The following is an 18,633-nucleotide window of genomic DNA, read 5'->3' on the forward strand; positions in this document are numbered from 1 at the left end:
TAGGGTTTCAAAACTATTATTGTTTTACTGCATATATGCGATGAGATGCTAACGTTTTTATTAACACCACTTAAAATAAGAAACTTATAATTGAATACTTTAAAATTTAAAATGAGTCAAGAGGTTGTGTTATAAATATGTTAGATAGTCTTAAACATTACAGATAAATAAATTATATTCAATAACATTTTTGTAATGAATTCACATAGAACGTGACCTATTATTGGTTGCTATGGCATTACAATCTGTTTTAATATAATTTAGCAACACTTATGTATGTTGCATGTCGGCCAATCCCTGTGTCCCAAATGCATCTATATCAGTACATTGTAATGCATAACTGGGAGGATGTGAGCGATTTGCGATTTGCCGCGCGCATCTCAATAATTAATAAACATTGTGTGTGAAGAAAGATACTTGTGAGAGTGAAACAACAATTTTTGTTCTAAAATAATTCTTAAAATAGATATATTAGGTCCTTACATATGAAATTGGCGTTTTGTATGGGAGGAACAAAAAGTCGAATATTTTTAAATATAATATATTTAATTAATCAAAGTATGAACCATTGTTTTCTATGCCCTTTTGCCATCTCATAGGTAGTTCATTGATCCCTTTTCTAAAAAAACCAGTCGGACGGGAATCAATAAAATTTGTGAAGGCGATTTGGACTGCCCCATCAGAGTTAAATTTTTTCCCTTGCAAGAAGTTGTCCAAATTTCGAAAAAAAATGGTAATCTGTTGGAGCAAGGTCCGGGGAGTACGGAGGATGTCTTAGACATTCCAATTGAAGCTCTTCTAATTTGGTAGCCGTCTGTTATGCAGTGTGTGGTCTAGCGTTGTCGTGAAGTAGCAGTGGCGTAGAGCGATTGACCAGCCTAGGTTGTTTAGCCGCTAGCTTTTCCATCATGGTTTGCAATTGCTGACAATAGACATCAGCCGTAATAGTCTGGCCAGATTTGAGAAAACTGCAATGAACAATACCGGCACTAGTCCACCAAACGCTTACAAGTAACTTTTTTGGGGTTAATTTTCGCTTGGGGCAGGATTTGGCTGGCTGGCCAGGATCCAACCATTGTGCTGAGCGCTTCCGATTATCGTAAAGAATCCATTTTTCATCACAGGTAATGATTCGGTTTAAAATACCTTCATTATTGTGCCGGTTCAGTAATGTAACGCAGCAGTCGACGCGCTTTTGCCGGTTTGCTTCAGTCAATTCGTGAGGTACCCATCTTTCAAGCTTTTTAATCTTCCCAATTTGCTTCAAGTGAATTAAAACAGTTTTATCACTAACACAGCAGCCTGCAGCTAACTCGGACGTGGTTTGCGATGGATCCGCTTCCACAATAGCCTTCAATACTTCATTATCAACTTGGGTCTCAGGCCGTCCACGGGGCTTGTTCTACAGGTCGAAATTTCCAGAACGAAAATATTGGAACCAAAAACGAACTGTGTTTTCTTTTGCAACATGACCGCCATACACATCATTCACCCTTCGAGTCGTTTCCGCAGCACTAGTGCCACGGCGGAACTCGTACTCGTAAATAATGCAATACTTTAAGTTTTCCATTTTGTAAAATGAGTGACGTAAACAGAAAAAAACAAAAGAAAAAAACAAATGAATGACGGTCATCGAAGCACAAATACATGAGTAAATAGCTGTACAAATTTTGATTTGGAATTCTTAACCAAAGAGGAGATATTTGAGGTCAAAGTGGACAAAACGTAAAACGCCAATTTCATATGTAAGGACCTAATATATACCAATGGTTCATGAACATGATAAACCTATTTTTTTTAAATGTAAATAAACACATTTTTAACGAACAACATGCATATTTATTACAATCTTACGATTATTTTAACAATAATAATAGTTAATAATTATTAATTTGAACGATGAAAAAATATTAATATGGTCCTTACAAAGCTCGTAAATACATTTGTAGGTATGTCAGTAAAAATCATAAGATGTATAATATGAATAACAAATATATAATTAACTCATCCAATTTTAGTAACTTCGCAAGGTGGCGCCTAGAAATATTTTGATTGACTACGTCCTTTTTCTATTTGTTTGATAATAATTTATTCCTCTATTACAGTCGTTTATGACCAAATCACGGCACGGTAAATGTAGGACAGGAAAGACCTCTACATTGATAGACTGAGAATTAAACAAACCGTTTGGTTCATATACTATAATAGTAGAACACTCCTGCAAGCATTCACGTAACCTCAATAGCGATAGCAATATATATTTTCGCATACATATTATGTGTGATGCTTGTGGGTTTACCCACAAGAACTTTCGAACTCGAACTCGAACTTTTTATAACTATCCAAAACATATAGTGAAACTAGCAGACCGGCCAAGCGTTGCTGTGGCTAAGGTTTTTGTTATATTACATAGTAGCAAACTATTCAAGGGAAACGGTAGGAGAACACCAGTCATGGGGACCACCATGCTTTTTTGGTGGTAATGCCATTAAATTGTAGCTTATGTGAAACGTTGGTACTTTCAACACAGCGCCATCTGTTAGAATTGTGACTATGAAATAATAAACAAATATTTTGCAATAAAATAATATTGCGGGTATAAATTGAGATGTAAGCGATGCTATCTTTTAAGTTGGATCAAACTACACACGGTGTGCAAATTTGATTGATATCGGTTCGGTAGTTTAGGAGTCCATAGCGGATAAACAACGTGACACGTAATTTATATATATTAAGATTAACCTAATTTACATAATTGAATTCAATTTATTAGATTTTGTTGTAAATCAAAATTGAAATTTTGTAATCGAGCGTTATTACAATTATCTCATAGATTGTATATTGTCTTTGATGTAAGTAATAACTTTCCAGTGGGCCATGGGGCAGACAGTCCTGTGTTTCACGGATTTGCAAATAGGGGATCAGCCTTATTTAATAATATTATCGTATTTGTAGGACGTTACCGAAACGTTTTCGTATCTCATATATAGTTCTAGTAGTATAGTTATACTACTAGAACTATATATAAGATACGAAAACGTTTCGGTAACGTCCTACAAATGCGATAATATTGACATAATTAAGACAAACAACTCGTACGCATGTCAACACTATATCAGATGAACGCGAGATGTGGCGACTGTTGTTCGGTATAACATATAAATGTATTTTTCATTAGTTTTACGTTTTTTTTATTTATCTTTATGTTGTGTCGTATCTACATACACGGATAGTTAAGCCTAAAATTGAAATTATTTTGTTTCCTACAAGCGTGTTTTTTATAAAAAAAGGGAGTAAACAGGAGGGTTTATCTGATGTTAAGCGACATGCCCATGGACAGTCACATTGTCAGAGGGCTCGCGAGTGGGTTGTCGGCCTTTTAAGAATTGGTACGCTCTTTTCTGTAAGGACCCTAAGTCATATTGGTTTGTACTGATTCTAGATAGTAGTGGCAATAATTAAATCGAAATCTGTTCAATTACACAGCTTTAACAAAAATCCCCGTTTAACAGAAACAGCCATAAGGCAATTATATTTTGTATGGTTGTTTAGAATTACTATATTTCTGCAGCAAGCACCTTGTTACAGTATCAGCAGTAGTGGTTTGTCAGTTCTTCGACTGCCACGATGACCCAGCCTTCGATCCTGATGAAGGGCCTTTAGACGAGTTACAGTTCACATGGCTTGGAGCGTTACAGTATATACACGGTATATAAAATTCATAATTCCTATACCTCTGATTTTTTATAATTTAGTTATAAGATTTACAGCTTATAACTAAATTGTGGACTAAATATATATAAATCATCACATTTAAACAAATACCTAATAATTAGGTGGATTGATACCAGGCTAACTGGTACAAAGAACAGAATAAACAAACGTAATTAGTTGAGGAACACAGGGCAGTCAACTTATGATACAATATTTATTTCCCTAAAGAATTCAGGTGTCATAGCTTTTATTGCCACCACACTTGAGGCGAGGTCAATATCAACAGTCAAATTGCAAACTTACCCGCCACCCTAATCATAAAGTTGTTCCTGAATTTTAGAGTCTAGTATAATATACATTTATTAACTCCGACATAATTGGTTTAATTGAAATTTTGGTAGTAGGTACTTATGCTACTGTATTTAGTAGCTAAAATCAATTGTTTTTTTTTTAATTTCAAATTGTTTTTCCTTATGTTTGTTATGAATAAACCCACAAACGGTACAAAACCGCTAGTCCTCTATAAAAATAATTAAATTAATTACTTTGATAATTAAAGTCCACTGTCGACTTAAGACCTGATTATGACATGATGTCATAATCAGGTCTTAAGTATATACATATATATATTACCGTCGTTGGTCCCACTTTAGACTCATCATGATACCTAGGATAGTTGTAGAAAGTAGGAAATCGGTGTAAATCAGGGTCATTATACTATATAACGCAGTAATACTAACGAAGTGTCACCTGTTCCAGTAAAGAACGGCACGCCTCATTACTTCCGCGTACCTCGAGTGGTACTAATTAGCCGACAATTTGTTCTGACAACCTCTGTCGACGCCGCGCTGATACCTAAAGGCTATGCCTTGTAAGTATATGATGAGAATGAAGATGGAATGCATATGCTCCTATAACCGTTTTTATTAATTATATATCTTTATGTGGGTGAGTTCTCATTTTTTTCATATAAATAGCTATCTTAATGTAGGTGAGTTCTCATTCTTTTCATATAAATAGCTATCTTAATGTGGGTGAGTTCTCATTCTTTTCATATAAATAGCTATCTTAATGTGGGTGAGTTCTCATTCTTTTCATATAAATAGCTATCTTAATGTGGGTGAGTTCTCATTCTTTTTATATAAATAGCGCCTTTAATGCCAGTCAAGTTCAAGGAAAAATGAAGTAGATACAAATTTAGCCCAAATTCTTCAAACGAAGATTCAATAACTTTTCAGAGGTAACGTAGTATTCGGAGATTACGAAAGAGATGAAGTGGAATGCAAGACAACGGTAGAAGAACTGGCATCAGGCAAAGAATGTGAGCCAGCAGTTTTGTTGATGCCAATCGCCGATGTATTGTTGCATCCTGAATACAAACATTTTGGAGTTAAACATAGTATAGCGTTACTGAAGCTTATTACGCCTGTCAAATCACGTGAGTCAAAAAGTTATTAGAATATAATGGATAGTCTCCTTTTTTAATTTTAGATTTGTATTAACAGCTTAGACCAGTGCAGATAGCCTTTAAAATAAATAAAAAGTGAAAAAAATAATAGTAGGATGAAACCTATTGGAAAGGGAGGATTATTATAAAAATTAAAGGAAAAATAATTTACGGGCGATCTGAGGTCGGGAAGGGGTAGGGGGGGAGTTTTAAGGGTAAAAAACTAAAAGACCTATCGAAGAAAGTTAAATGGCAAAGCTGCAAACTTTTGCACTCACACATTTTTCACATAACCTCAAAATTTATGTGAAAAATTCAAAAAACCAAGTTTTTTGTTTTTAATTTTAATCTTTTACAAATTTCTTTTTTTTTAACGAAATTTGGTGAAAACTTACCTTTCTATGTCCCAAATACGCTGTAATTTATTTGATTAAAAATATTTATTTTTTCACCTTATTTTGAATGAATATCGAAAAAACACCCTAATTTTCAATAACTTTGTTTTTTGTTTTTAATTTTAATCTTTTACAAATTTCTTTTTTTTTAACGAAATTTGGTGAAAACTTACCTTTCTATGTCCCAAATACGCTGTAATTTATTTGATTAAAAATATTTATTTTTTAATCGAACGAATCTTCTTTAAATTATAATTAGATGCCTATTTATTACTATTTTAAGATAACTTATATATACCTGAGTGACCTAAAAAAAATTTTAGCCTTTAGATGGGCTAAAATTTTCGTATTTCATAGAGAAGTAGGGAAGGGTATGACGGGTCTGGGCGTTACTGCATACGATGTTTTGCATTTTCTGAGAAGATTTACTATGGTAATATATATATATTTTTTTACCATAGGAAAGTAGAGATTTCAACGAACTGAAAGCACACCAACTTTTTGTAAAAAGCTGATATTTTGACGGGTGAATTTTTGATTGAAAATTAGGGTGTTTTTTCGATATTCATTCAAAATAAGGTGAAAAAATAAATATTTTTAATCAAATAAATTACAGCGTATTTGGGACATAGAAAGGTAAGTTTTCACCAAATTTCGTTAAAAAAAAAAGAAATTTGTAAAAGATAAAAATTAAAAACCAAAAACTTGGTTTTTTGAATTTTTCACATAAATTTTGAGGTTATGTGAAAAATGTGTGAATACAAAAGTTTTAAATCTTTTTATTACCTATAACTTTGCCATTTAACTTTCTTCGATAGGACTTTTAGTTTTGCCGGAAATCGAGATAAACCGTTTTTTACCCTTAAAACTCCCCCCCCCCTACCCTTCCCGACCTCAGATCGCCCGTAAATTATTTTTCCTTTAATTTTTATAATATTCTTCTCCTTTTCCAATAGGTTTCATCTTACTATTATTTTTTTAGGTTTCAAAAATTATCGGCACTGGTCTAGCTATTGTATTTCCAAAAATAACATATAATGTTTAAAATATAATGAATTATGAGGCGAATGGAAGCTCTTAGAGGAGGCCTACGTCCAACGACAAGCTGTTTAATAGAAATTAACCGGCTTGCCGATTAAGTATTAGTGTTAATAGTACTTCACATTTTTTTTACTAGGATAAGTATTTTACAGCAATAAAGGCTATTATTATTAATATTATATAAGGCGTATACGATAAATTCATCCACCATTTCCTTTATTGCCTGTAGGCTGTAGGTACTCCTCGGTACGACCTCTTTTAGTAGCCGTTCCGTACTAGTAGTGACTTAATTTTGTATGATTAACTTCTGTTTATGCCTTTTATGTTACTCTACATACTCCATGTGTAGTATCCAACAGCTTATACAATTAAGCGATAATTGTATAGTAGGGTTTCTAAGCTCATTTGGCAATATTATAGAGAATTGCATTTACAGAACTTTCTTTTATGTACTCACAAGCAGTGTGTAAGAAAGAAAATGTCTTTATCCAGAATACATGGTGCCAGCATGTCTCCCTTTCAAGAATTTTGCAATGGCCAGAAGCGGCAAGCAGACCACAGACAGTCTTCTCCATATTGACTTCGCAAGTGGTAATTATTGAAGTGACAGTACTTATAATGTAATGGCAAAATGCCAGTCTCAATATTATAATAATATTTGCAATGGATATATTTTTATGCATCTATTGAATTATTTTAGAAAAAGTTATGAAGTCACACTGAAATGAAGTTGAATTTATATTTGTCTATAATTAGTTTTATTAAACAAAATCCATTGAGTGAAAAGTGTACCAAAACTTTGGTAGTGAAACAAAATTTCTGTCTTTTACGCAGAAAACAGTTTGTAATCAATTTTTAATTACAAAGTTAGTTTTGTATATGGTAATTTATTCAGATGTTCCAAGAGATTTTCTGGAAGAAGAAAAAGATATTCAGAAAGTGAAACTTCTTCCGAGGGAGCTCTGCTATTTGTATGATGCTCTTCCCCTAGGAGGGGTAAGTGATATTTTAAATAGCACTATAAGAATGCGCCTTCGTTGATCAATCTCTAGTTTCTTCGAGGTCTAACAGGTCCACATTCATTGCACGTACATTTTATCAATCATTACCTATAATAAATAATTAATATGTGACAATCGTAGCAGTGTTGGCCTAGTGGCTTCGCGAATCTGACCCCTGAGGTCCCAGGTTCAATAAATATATTTGCTCGAACGGTGAACGAAAACATCACGAGGAAACCGGCTTGCCATAGACCCAAATAGTCTATGGCGTGTGTCAGGTACAGAAGGCTGATCACCTACTTATCTATTAGATTGACAACTGATCATGAAACAGGTACAGAAATCTGAGGCCCAGACCTAAAAAGTACACAAAGGACAATCGTATTCATCTATATGTGAATTATCTTTGTTACGTTAATCCGCTTTGTAAATGATCTTGTATTAGAAATAGTTTTGATCAATTATGTACTCGCAAGTAATTATTGCTTTCAAGATTGTATCAGGCGTTAAACATTTCCACAGAACGTAACGAAGCTGCCGAAAGACCGCGTAGCGTGCACCACTGGTTGCGGTTTCCAATCTGGATCGCCTTTATTCATACATGAGCATACTGGCCACTGGTCAATAGTAGCTATTTCCCAAGGTTAGCTAGCAATGCGCGAGAAACGCTGAAACTAATTATCATTTGAAATTAACTTATGTATATAATTAAATGCGTCGTAACACTACTAAACTATTTTTAATTTATTTTATTTTATTGACATGATTTGATGGCTAGGACTCTGAAATAATTGACTAGAGATTTGTGAATTTATTTCCTTCTTGATTATTTAAACATAGGTTTGTAAAGATCGATACGTTGTTTTGTTACCAAAAATCACATGTCTTATAAAGGTGGGTCACCATGTCAAGATCCGCTGCGCATACGACGACCTCCAGCACCGCCTCTCCAAACCTTAATTCACCCGTACGTGCCTTGGATCACGGCTGCTATTACTGGCAAAGCAGTGGGTTCTTTTGCTAAGGATGACCCTTTTGGTAAGAAGCGGTGATTGTATTGTGAGAGATAATCGAATTTTTTAATTTACATTGCATTAGTAAACGTTTAAATATGTTTTAGTTTTTTCTAATATCTTTACCAAATATAAATGTTGCATGTAGAATTTTCTTTTTTTTTATAGGCGCTCGTGATACTATTGGGAATTCAACTTGTCTGTTAATCTTTTACTGTTAGTCTTTTGCAGTACACAGTATTACCTGTTGTTTTACAAAATGTGTAACTTGTATTTCTTTATTTATTTGGTGTATCTTCTATTATATATTGCATAAAGAAATTTAAGCGAACGATGAAATTAAAGTTAGAAGGACACAGGTTATTAGAACAAGTGCTCTTATTGGCGGATAATTATGCAAAAATAATAAAATATCTAGAAACAAGTAACAGTATAAGTACACACAAACAAAACATATGTTACCAGGATATGTGATGCCCCGTACATCCATTTATGATCTGATTGCCCATACATGGGTCGGCCACTGGTGGATGGGTGGTCTCCGCTGCTACGATAGGGGAGAAGCCGCAGATGACATGTTCAGATTTTACCACGAGGTGTTCCAGGTCAAACCGACTACCACTACGTATTTGACATACTATCTTGAGGTATATTTTCACTTAAAATTATTATAGCTAAATGATAACATTTAGATATTCCGTTCGATGCGGAAAAAATCTACAATTTTGTCACTAGTATTTTGAAATCATTAAAACTATTATACCTTTTTCCTGTTCTGTACATTTTACAATCCAAGAACATATTTTTTTCTTGTTTCCAAATTTTGTCTATCCATGTCTTTCTTTCTCCATTCGCTTCTCCTTTTTATAGGGCGCTTTCTTCTCCTTCTTCCGCTTGGTCCTTTCTATATAGTTGTCTTGAAAGTCCACCTTTGTTTGTGCATCTTGCTACATTCCCCGCCCATTGCCACTTCTGATTTAGGGCATAATGACGTCTATAACTTTTGGATTTTGTTCTATTTTTTCGCTTTTTATTCTTCTTCTTTCTTTCTTTCTATTCTCCTTCTTTCATCTTTCTTTTCTTTCTATTGCTTTCGGGCATGCTACTAGTTTATTTTTTATTTAAGTGTATGTGTTGTATGTCCTCGTTTAGCAGCCGTATGTGAGAGTAGATAAGATACAGGTGTCCAAGACCATTCTCCCTTTTCAATATTTCCTTAATGGACCAAAACCAGCCTAGCCAGCCAGCCTTTATCCAGCCTAAAATAATATGTAATTTTTGTATGTTAATGGAACATTATTAATAGGGCTGAGAACATAATGAAAAGATAATTAGGATAAGCTTCACGTAGCCTATTGATGGGATAATTATAAAACAGCATTTTATAATGTAGTTATTATTCTTGGTCCGTGGGGCTCAAGAGCACAGGTGCTAGTTAAAGATTTAAGTTGGTGTCTGGTAGTTAGTACCGGTGACCCCAGAGCTGCTGCTTTCCTCGCTCAACGAGTAAGTATCGCAGTAAAGCGTTATGCTGCCAGCATTTAAGGTACTCTGCCATAGGGACACAAATTGTACGTATAGGTTAAGAATATCAAAAATATACTGTATATTATTAAAGAAACGAATAATTAAATGTATTTTATTTTTATAGATAGATGCCGCACGTGACACCATGATTATTTGTGTGAAAGTAGGCATGCCGTATCGGCTTGGACAGCCCAAGGTCTGGCAACTGGATACTCCAGAAGTTAAGGTATTAAACAAGTCATACAATATATTGTAAACTGAAAAAAAAAACAATTGTATACATTTTGAGTTCATTCAGTATTAAATAGATTTTACAAAAATTTGGTTCTTTAACTATTTTTTCTATGAGACGCAAGAGGTGGAAAATTCTCGGCAACTTGTCTGTATATACCATATTAATATAATGAATACATTAACTGGGCTAATACATTAACATGTAACAAATATAACATATAAAGGTGGGAACTGACTAACGTTACGAGGTGTAATGTAACATGTAATGAAATGTTACACAGCGAGCATTCGTGCAGTCAGTACGTCGTGTTACAGGGAAACCAGCGAGCAACGAGCCGCTCGTTGCTTGCTTTGAGTGATCCACCCGGCTGTCGATTTTTTGGCGAATCCTTTGACTGTTACGCGGTTCAGTAATTACGCGTCGCACGTCGCGAGTGATCATGATTATGATTTTCTATAAATTGTGTCTTTTTTAAGTACTTTTGGTCCAATTAAATTCAACAGTTCTTCAAAATCAAGACCTGCGTACAAAGTTTTTATACTGTCCAGTAATCATTTGGTTTATAATATTGCAATCAAAAACAAACCACCTCATACGCCTGTGTTTTTAAATAAGTTGTATGTCCAGTAACATTTTTTCTTCTTCTTAATTTGGATGAAACAATAATTAAATAGAATGAAAGATATCAACATTATCACTATCACATCTCGTGAACACTGGCGGCGAAAGTGGAGCACAGAGTTTTGACGAGCATGTTACGCCGATTTTAACATGCTCGATGCGAATGCTACATTACACCTCGTAACTTTGGTCAGTTCCCACCTTTAAAGACACTAATACAAACAGTTAAACCAAATATGGATTATTCATTAATTATTAAAAATCCATCCTTCCTCCCATCAATATGATTTTTATTACAGGTGAGGTTGCCAGTACGAGGATTCAAACACACATACAAGCTTCAAGTAGAAGCATGGGCTTACAACGCTACAGAATCAGTTTCATCATCAGACTCAGAGAGCAGCTCTTCAGAGGAAATGTAAATAAAAAAATAAATAAACATTTAAAGGTTATTTATTGCGCTTTTGCACGTGAGGAAAATTTTTACTGGTCAAACACCTGAGCTTTGCTGTTGATGCATTGATAATGTTATTAGAAACGACCTATGTTAATAGTATTAAAAATACCCATGCAATGACTCAATCTCTGTGCTGAAATTCTGTGCCAGTCAACCAACGAGTTACTTTTAGAAATTATTTTTATATAGCACTGTATACAAAAACATTAAATATAAAAACAAAACATGTAATCCACAAGGACATAAGTATTTTCACAAAAAAATAAAGGAATATACACTAGAGTCTAGTTGTCCCTTGGAGATGCGCAGGCACAAGCCACCAGTTTACATAATATTAAAAAAAAAAGAACAGAAAAAATAAAAAAAATTGTTTACTTCATTGATTGGGAAGCTTTCAAGTAACATTGAAAACTTGAACATAATTGGTAGTACGAACATTTTGTTCAAATTAAAAAACGGTAGTACGAACGTCCGTTGGTTGTTCACTTTGAAAAACTGATATTTTCGTATAGATGCGAGCGAATTTATAACAAAAGTATCCAAAGATTTGTGATAAGGACACTGAAAAAATATACACATGGTACAATTTGGTAGGTAGAAGAAAATGATTTTAAGTATGGATTGTTGAGCAACTATAATAACGGAGATACGCGTGGTATTCATGATCTATACATCAATCTCTATGCTATAGCTACTCTTAGAAATTTATATTTTGTATTAAAATAACGTGTAAATCAGAAAATAGAGAGATATTTTTTTCAAATTTTTGCAATTAAAATAAACAATAGACTCGGAAGGGAGAATTGTCACAGTAACAGTAATACGAGAAACACATAACAACAAAGTTAAAGCTGATATAATCTTTTATGAAGTAGATTGCTTAGTTTCTTCTTGATAAAGACATTTATAAAATTCTCTTTATCATTTCGTAAATCTGTAAGGCGGAGCCCCATATTTCATTGGTAACAAGGTAATATTGGTACTGAAACGTAGACTTTATTTCAGTTTGAATAAAACATAAACTGCTATAAAATTTAAAAGATCTGATGGTGTTGATAAGATCACGGTATTCGCAAATGAACAAAATTATAAGGTTTATGTACAATCAGTGAAGGAATATATTTTAAATTCTTCTTGGTTTAACTACATTTTACACGCTTTATATTAGCTTCACCTGTATGTATGTATGTGTGTAACCGACTCCTTCGGACTCGATTTTGACCCACTTTAAACGGACAGATTTTATTCAAACTTTGCGCACCTGTCAAAGACAATTGGCAATAATCCAAAAAAAAAAAACAAAAACTAAAAAACACGCTTTTAAAGCACATCAAACTAAAAAGTGAAAAATAATTCCTAATTTAGGCTGAAAATGGTAATGAACAAAAAATACTGGTATTATTGTGAAAAAGCATGGGGCGCTCTGTGCCATATTTTTCGTCTATAGTTTTCACTTTTTAGTTTGATGTGCTTTAAAAGCGTGTTTTTTAGGTTTTTTAATCTATTATTTTTAGTATTTAGTCCAACCTATACATGTGTTATGTTAAGAGTAATTTTAATCTCGAGGTATTACGTCCTTATATACTTTAAGCACAATTAATAAAATATCTCAAAAAACATATTAAATATTTTACTTGTAATGTAATTTTCAAAAAGAATCTTATCAACAACAGGTTCAGTGATATACAATCCAAAAAGTATTAAACTAAAATACAATAATCAACATTTGTTCTCGGCTGTACGAATTACAATCCAATAGGAATAAGATAGACATCGCAATCATCTTTACGCTGCAAGTGTTAATAACATTACATACAATTTTAGTCCTTATCACATTATAATAAAGGCTCTATTTCTACGAAATGATCGTAATAAAGTTTTATTCCATGTTAAAGTTTGAAAATAGTTGCTAAGAAGGGCGTAAATATAATGTTTTATTTGATTCGACAGTGCGTGCAAGTATAATTGTAATTTTAATTAAAGCAATACGAATTGAACTTTACGGAGACGCATTGGTAAGTTATTATGGTATACAAACAGTCTAGAAGTACTAGATCCCAATTTTATGTTGAAATGGCAATGGTATCCCTTATACAATTTTGCCTTTTTACGCAGTTTTCATATAGGTAACCAAGTACACTTATGAACGTCAAGAGAAAAGATGTTAAAGGGCGTAGAGCGGGCATGAAGTACTGGCAAGAAACTCTCCGACACTATTTCAAAAATTAGTAAAACAAGCCCCAATTAATCATATAGAATACATATCAGCATACTATCTGACTTGCTAAATTTCTGGGTCTTTACCCACCCTAATAGTCTATTCGGTTATTAAGTATATCAATTCCAAGTAGTAATTTAACTTTGTATATGAGCATTGTTAGCCCAGTCAGTATGCGGGCCTCGCAATCCGAATCCCAGCTGAGATGTAAGTAATAGATTTTTTTCATGTTCCTTGCTTTATGGTGATGAATGATGAATGATTAGAGCAGTGTTGGACTAGTGGCTTCAGCGTGCCACCCCTAATGTCGTAGGTTAGATCCCCGGCTATGCACCAATGGACTTTCTTTCTATGTGCGCATTTACCATCGCTCGAACGGTGAAGGGAAACATCGTGAGGAAACCGGCTTGCCTTAGACCCAAAAAGTCGACGGCGTGTGTCAGGCACAGAAGGCTGATCTACATGCCTCTATGATTGGCAAATGATCATGAAACAGATACAGAAATCTGAGGCCCAGACCTAAAAAGGTTGTAGCGCCACAATTTTTTTTATGGTGATGTAACATGATGAGGACCAAAAAAATATCTAAAACCTAAAAATATGTATGTATGAAGGCTAATCATTGGCTTGACTAAAAACAACAAATTGACACTTGTTCAAGTGCCCCTCGCCCTATTAAGAAGAACGTCATACAACATGTATTTGGAGATGTGGAAACATAATATAAGTACTTAAAGACCAAATACGTTTAAAGATGTAAGAAATGTTATCTTTACAAAGAAACATTATAATCCAGGCACTCAGGAACAAAAACAAGGTCGGATTACCTTTGATACTTGACACTTGGATTAGTGGTAAATAAACGCTTATTTTTATTACTTATAACAGTGACGATGTACAGGCGGTGCAAAAGACTTCTTTAAACAATGAAAAGTATCGCTTTGTTTCTGGATCAATTGGTGCTGAATCTTTAATTAAACAAAGTCAGTGTTTATCATTCAAAAGAGGTTGTTAGGTTCTTTGTAAAAATAGTTATTTCTAAAAACATAAAAATTCGTTTGACATACTTGAATTTTTATTCTAAGTCTGTGAGTTGTAGGTTAGTTGATATTAATACGTTAATAAAATTAACACTAATCGTGCTTTTAGAAACTTCACTTAAACATACCAGCTATTTGAGACATCGTTAGTTCATCTTTGCGTCTATCAGTTCTACAGATGGCGTGACGAATAAATATTAGTGAATTATGAATAGTTAAATGCATTGCGTTGTGGAACAGAGACCGACAGATCGATTTATGATCTTTGTAAAACGTATACTTTATAAAATACAAATACGGATGGTCAGATTACCTATATAAAATTGGTTCTGACAATCAATATGTACATACGTAAAAATACACGTCAAACGTAAACGTAATTTTTTTCAAGTCCATTTAACATAAAAACATAAACTTCATCTTTTTATGAAGAACCGCACCCACATGCAATTATTTGAAAAATCTTACAATAATATAATCATTAAAATAATAATCATACAATCTTTATTAATTAAAGAACTATTATATTATTTTTTAGTTAAATTTGTTTACTTTAAGAAGGAATTTACTTATATTAAGAATTGGCTCTGTATTTTGAAATAACACCCATTTATGTCTGAACTTTACAAAAATAAAGTCGTTTCGTTGTAACAAGTGTGTTAAACAAACAGACGTACACTCGAGCAAATAATTAACAAAGTATCATTATTCATTCCAGCTTTATTTGTGATTCATGACCTGAATTTCGTAAATGATAAATCACAGATGTAAATAAAATTGAAGTTTTAGGATTTTTAGTTCGTTGACTTGTTTAAACTTACCTTCTTCATTTCCCATATTTTTGAGACTGATCTCTAGTCGATAATTATAATTAAATTTGTATCTTGTTCCCCTTACGGAATGGCAATTGTATTGCGGTAGTAAGAACACTGTTTGATCGGTTTATACTTGTGTGGAAGCCTACAGTTACCCTGTAGGACACTAAGGGTAAAATAGGGTCAAATCAATAAGTTTGGTGTCCCATTGAGCGCTAAGTCTCGACTCTGAATCTTACCCTAAATGATTTTTAAATGCCTACTATTTGTCCAGAATTCTGTGTTTTTGCATCGTTATAATTATCTTTATATGTTATAACATATAATTGTATATACAAATAATATTTGTTTTATTTTAGTAATCATATTTATATGTATCAAGAAACAAGCATTTATCAGTGATAGAAATATACAATTGTATGTATCGGAACGAGTCTATTAAGTGTGCTACACAATGTGATAAAATTCATGAAATGAAAAAATAATATCGAATATGTCAAGCGTTGGTGGTGTAATGGTCAGCATAGTTGCCTTCCAAGCAGTTGATCCGGGTTCGATTCCCGGCCAACGCACACTTTTTTTAACTTTATTTACAATATTTTTATTTAATTTTTTATTATCTTTTAATCACATAATATTAATGGTTTAGTGCGTACATTGATTACATTCCAGATTTATTAAAGCAATAAGTGTAAATAATTTGACGGCTATGGCTAATGTTGAGCTCCTGGGTTGGATTTGATTGTTTTGCAGACAACATCAACAGTCAAACATGTATGCGTTTAAATATCACATTCATATGACCTATAGAAGAATGTTTTAACCAAACAATATAATAATTTAATCTTGAACAAATATTTTCTACCCTTTTAAAGGATTATAGGGTCCTGAATAAACTCGTGCTGGATTAAAAAAAGGCAAACAAAAGGCACGCGACTCCAGGTGTGTTTGTGTTGAATTTCAATCAGAATACCTGCCATATTATAAAGTAACTTCTAAGTACTTGACTGGTAATTTTGGTCGAAAGTACTATAAAAGGTACACCAAACCTTTTAAATTTATTTTAATTAATTGTACGATTTAGGTTAATTCTATAGATTATTTAATTGAATTTTCTCAGTAGTTAAAAATATTATTACATAGCCGCTTTGCACGATATTTATTTCTAAAACTTTGTTTTAAATACATATATCCGTAACATACTGAGTGATGTAGCATTCTAATGGTGAAAGAATTTATGAAAACGGTCCTGGTGTTTTTGAGTTTATTCGTTACAAACATACAAATAAAGTACTTGTGTACTTTTTGTAATTCAGTTTCGTTATTCCACGAGAATGATTGACAAGACATATTTAGGCTTACATTATTCTACGTGGACCCAAACAACTTGATTTCCAGTTAGACCAAAAAAGTATAAAAGAAATGCGCGATGTTTAAAATTTATGAAGTGTCTTGTTTGAAGTAAAAAAATAATACCCTCAATTAATGTTAAAATGATTTACGCCGTATTTTAGGATGTTTAGACATAATGTCTTCTTCAATTCACATCCATAAGGGTTAATATGGCATAATAAACGGGGGTAAAATTTTGACAATTAGGGCGCGCATAAGTCTATACAATGATTTATAATCTCGCGCACCTGGCGATCGCGTGCCATTTAAATTAGAAAGATATGTTATGTATTTTAAACCAATTGAAATTGTGGTTTAAGAGCTTATAACGGGTATAAACTAACGATTTATTAGATTTATATAATAATAATATCAGCCTTTTATTTCAGATACTTAGATAACATTAAAATACATACCTTTATATTTCTATCATCTCATTCTTTGTAGATATCTGTGTGCTCTTTTTTTTCAAAGGCCGCCAACAAATCCCGCCATTTCTGTCTTGTACGTCACTTGTCCGCCATGGACCTGTTGTTTTCTTAATCTGGTCTATCCACCTTCTATATCGTCTTCTTTTTTTGCGTTTGCCAGTTTAATACTTTATTGCTCCACTTTTCTGTTTCTCTTGCCATGTCCCCGTCCATTTCCACTTAAGTTTTATTTTTATTGTCCCTTTCTGCATCTGCTCCCTTAGTTATTCTTAATTATTTTTTATTAATTGTTTTCTTCCCTATCTTATATCGATCTTTGACACACCTATAGTTTTGTCGCTTTAGTGGGCGCCCAATCTTGAGATCCATATGTTATTAGTACACAAGTATTGAAAAGCTTCATTTAAATTACCATGGTCGTTTTCTTATTATTCATGACTTATCTAAGCGCCCGAAAACTCTTCTATGCTAGTCTTTTGTCGACTTCTATCATTGTTGCATTGGTCATAGATATTGTCTGATTGTACGAGTATTCGATAACCATATTAAATGGAAATATATAATATTGTTTGCATAATACACTAAAAATAGAAAAATAATAGACAAGCAACAGGATATTACATAAAAAAACAAAAGCAGCACGGTAAACGAACGCATCAGTCATGAGCTGACCCATATTTTGTGACCTCCAAATATGCAATAACCGGGAACAGAGGTGAGAACGATCCGACGACATATCTCAATGTCAATTTCATTTATTACAAATTGCAAAGTATGAGAAAAAGGTAACGGGTAAATTAATGTTTAAGCGTCAACCTAATAGGTATGGGTTTCAAATAACCGTGATTCACTTTATTAATGCTGTGTGAATATATACTAAAGTGATTTTGACGGATAATTTGCAATAATAAATGTAAAGAAATTGAACTGAAGACATAATAAGTTTCACTCTTTTATTTATCTTCAAGGATTAATGATTTTATTAAAATTGCCCGACACAAGTATTTTCTCGTTAGAGACAAAGGTGGTCGCGGTATTTGTATTTTTATAAGCTCTGAAAATTAAGAATGAATTTTATTAAGCACGACGCAGGTGTGGGACAACATTGCCTTGTTCATGTTTTACTAATGTAAATTTTATAATTACATAGTAAAGAATTAATATTTTTTCATCCTATATAAAGCAAAATTATTAGTAGAAATGAAACCAAAATCAGGACGTTAAAAGTTATAAACAAGTGTGATTCTGCAAAACCGTCTCCGGATCAATCTCTAGATAGATCCTAA

At 33.1% G+C, this 18,633-nt stretch overlaps 1 protein-coding gene and 1 non-coding gene across 2 annotated transcripts; both read left to right on the top strand.

The window, feature by feature from the left end:
• Window positions 1-3,585: 3,585 nt before the first annotated feature.
• Window positions 3,586-11,416, top strand: LOC125053104. The gene is made up of 10 exons (XM_047654316.1): window positions 3,586-3,708; window positions 4,474-4,585; window positions 4,953-5,152; window positions 7,090-7,188; window positions 7,493-7,593; window positions 8,121-8,241; window positions 8,493-8,636; window positions 9,077-9,258; window positions 10,263-10,364; window positions 11,294-11,416. Exons 3-10 carry the CDS (start codon window positions 5,056-5,058, stop codon window positions 11,414-11,416), a joined length of 969 nt encoding a protein of 322 aa, XP_047510272.1. The 5' UTR covers window positions 3,586-3,708; window positions 4,474-4,585; window positions 4,953-5,055.
• Window positions 11,417-16,024: 4,608 nt separating this feature from the next.
• Window positions 16,025-16,096, top strand: Trnag-ucc. Its single transcript has one exon. It is a non-coding gene; the product is annotated as a tRNA-Gly (tRNA).
• Window positions 16,097-18,633: the final 2,537 nt, after the last annotated feature.

The sequence above is a fragment of the Pieris napi genome, chromosome 10 (genome assembly GCF_905475465.1).
Source record: "Pieris napi chromosome 10, ilPieNapi1.2, whole genome shotgun sequence".
NCBI lineage: Eukaryota > Metazoa > Arthropoda > Insecta > Lepidoptera > Pieridae > Pieris > Pieris napi.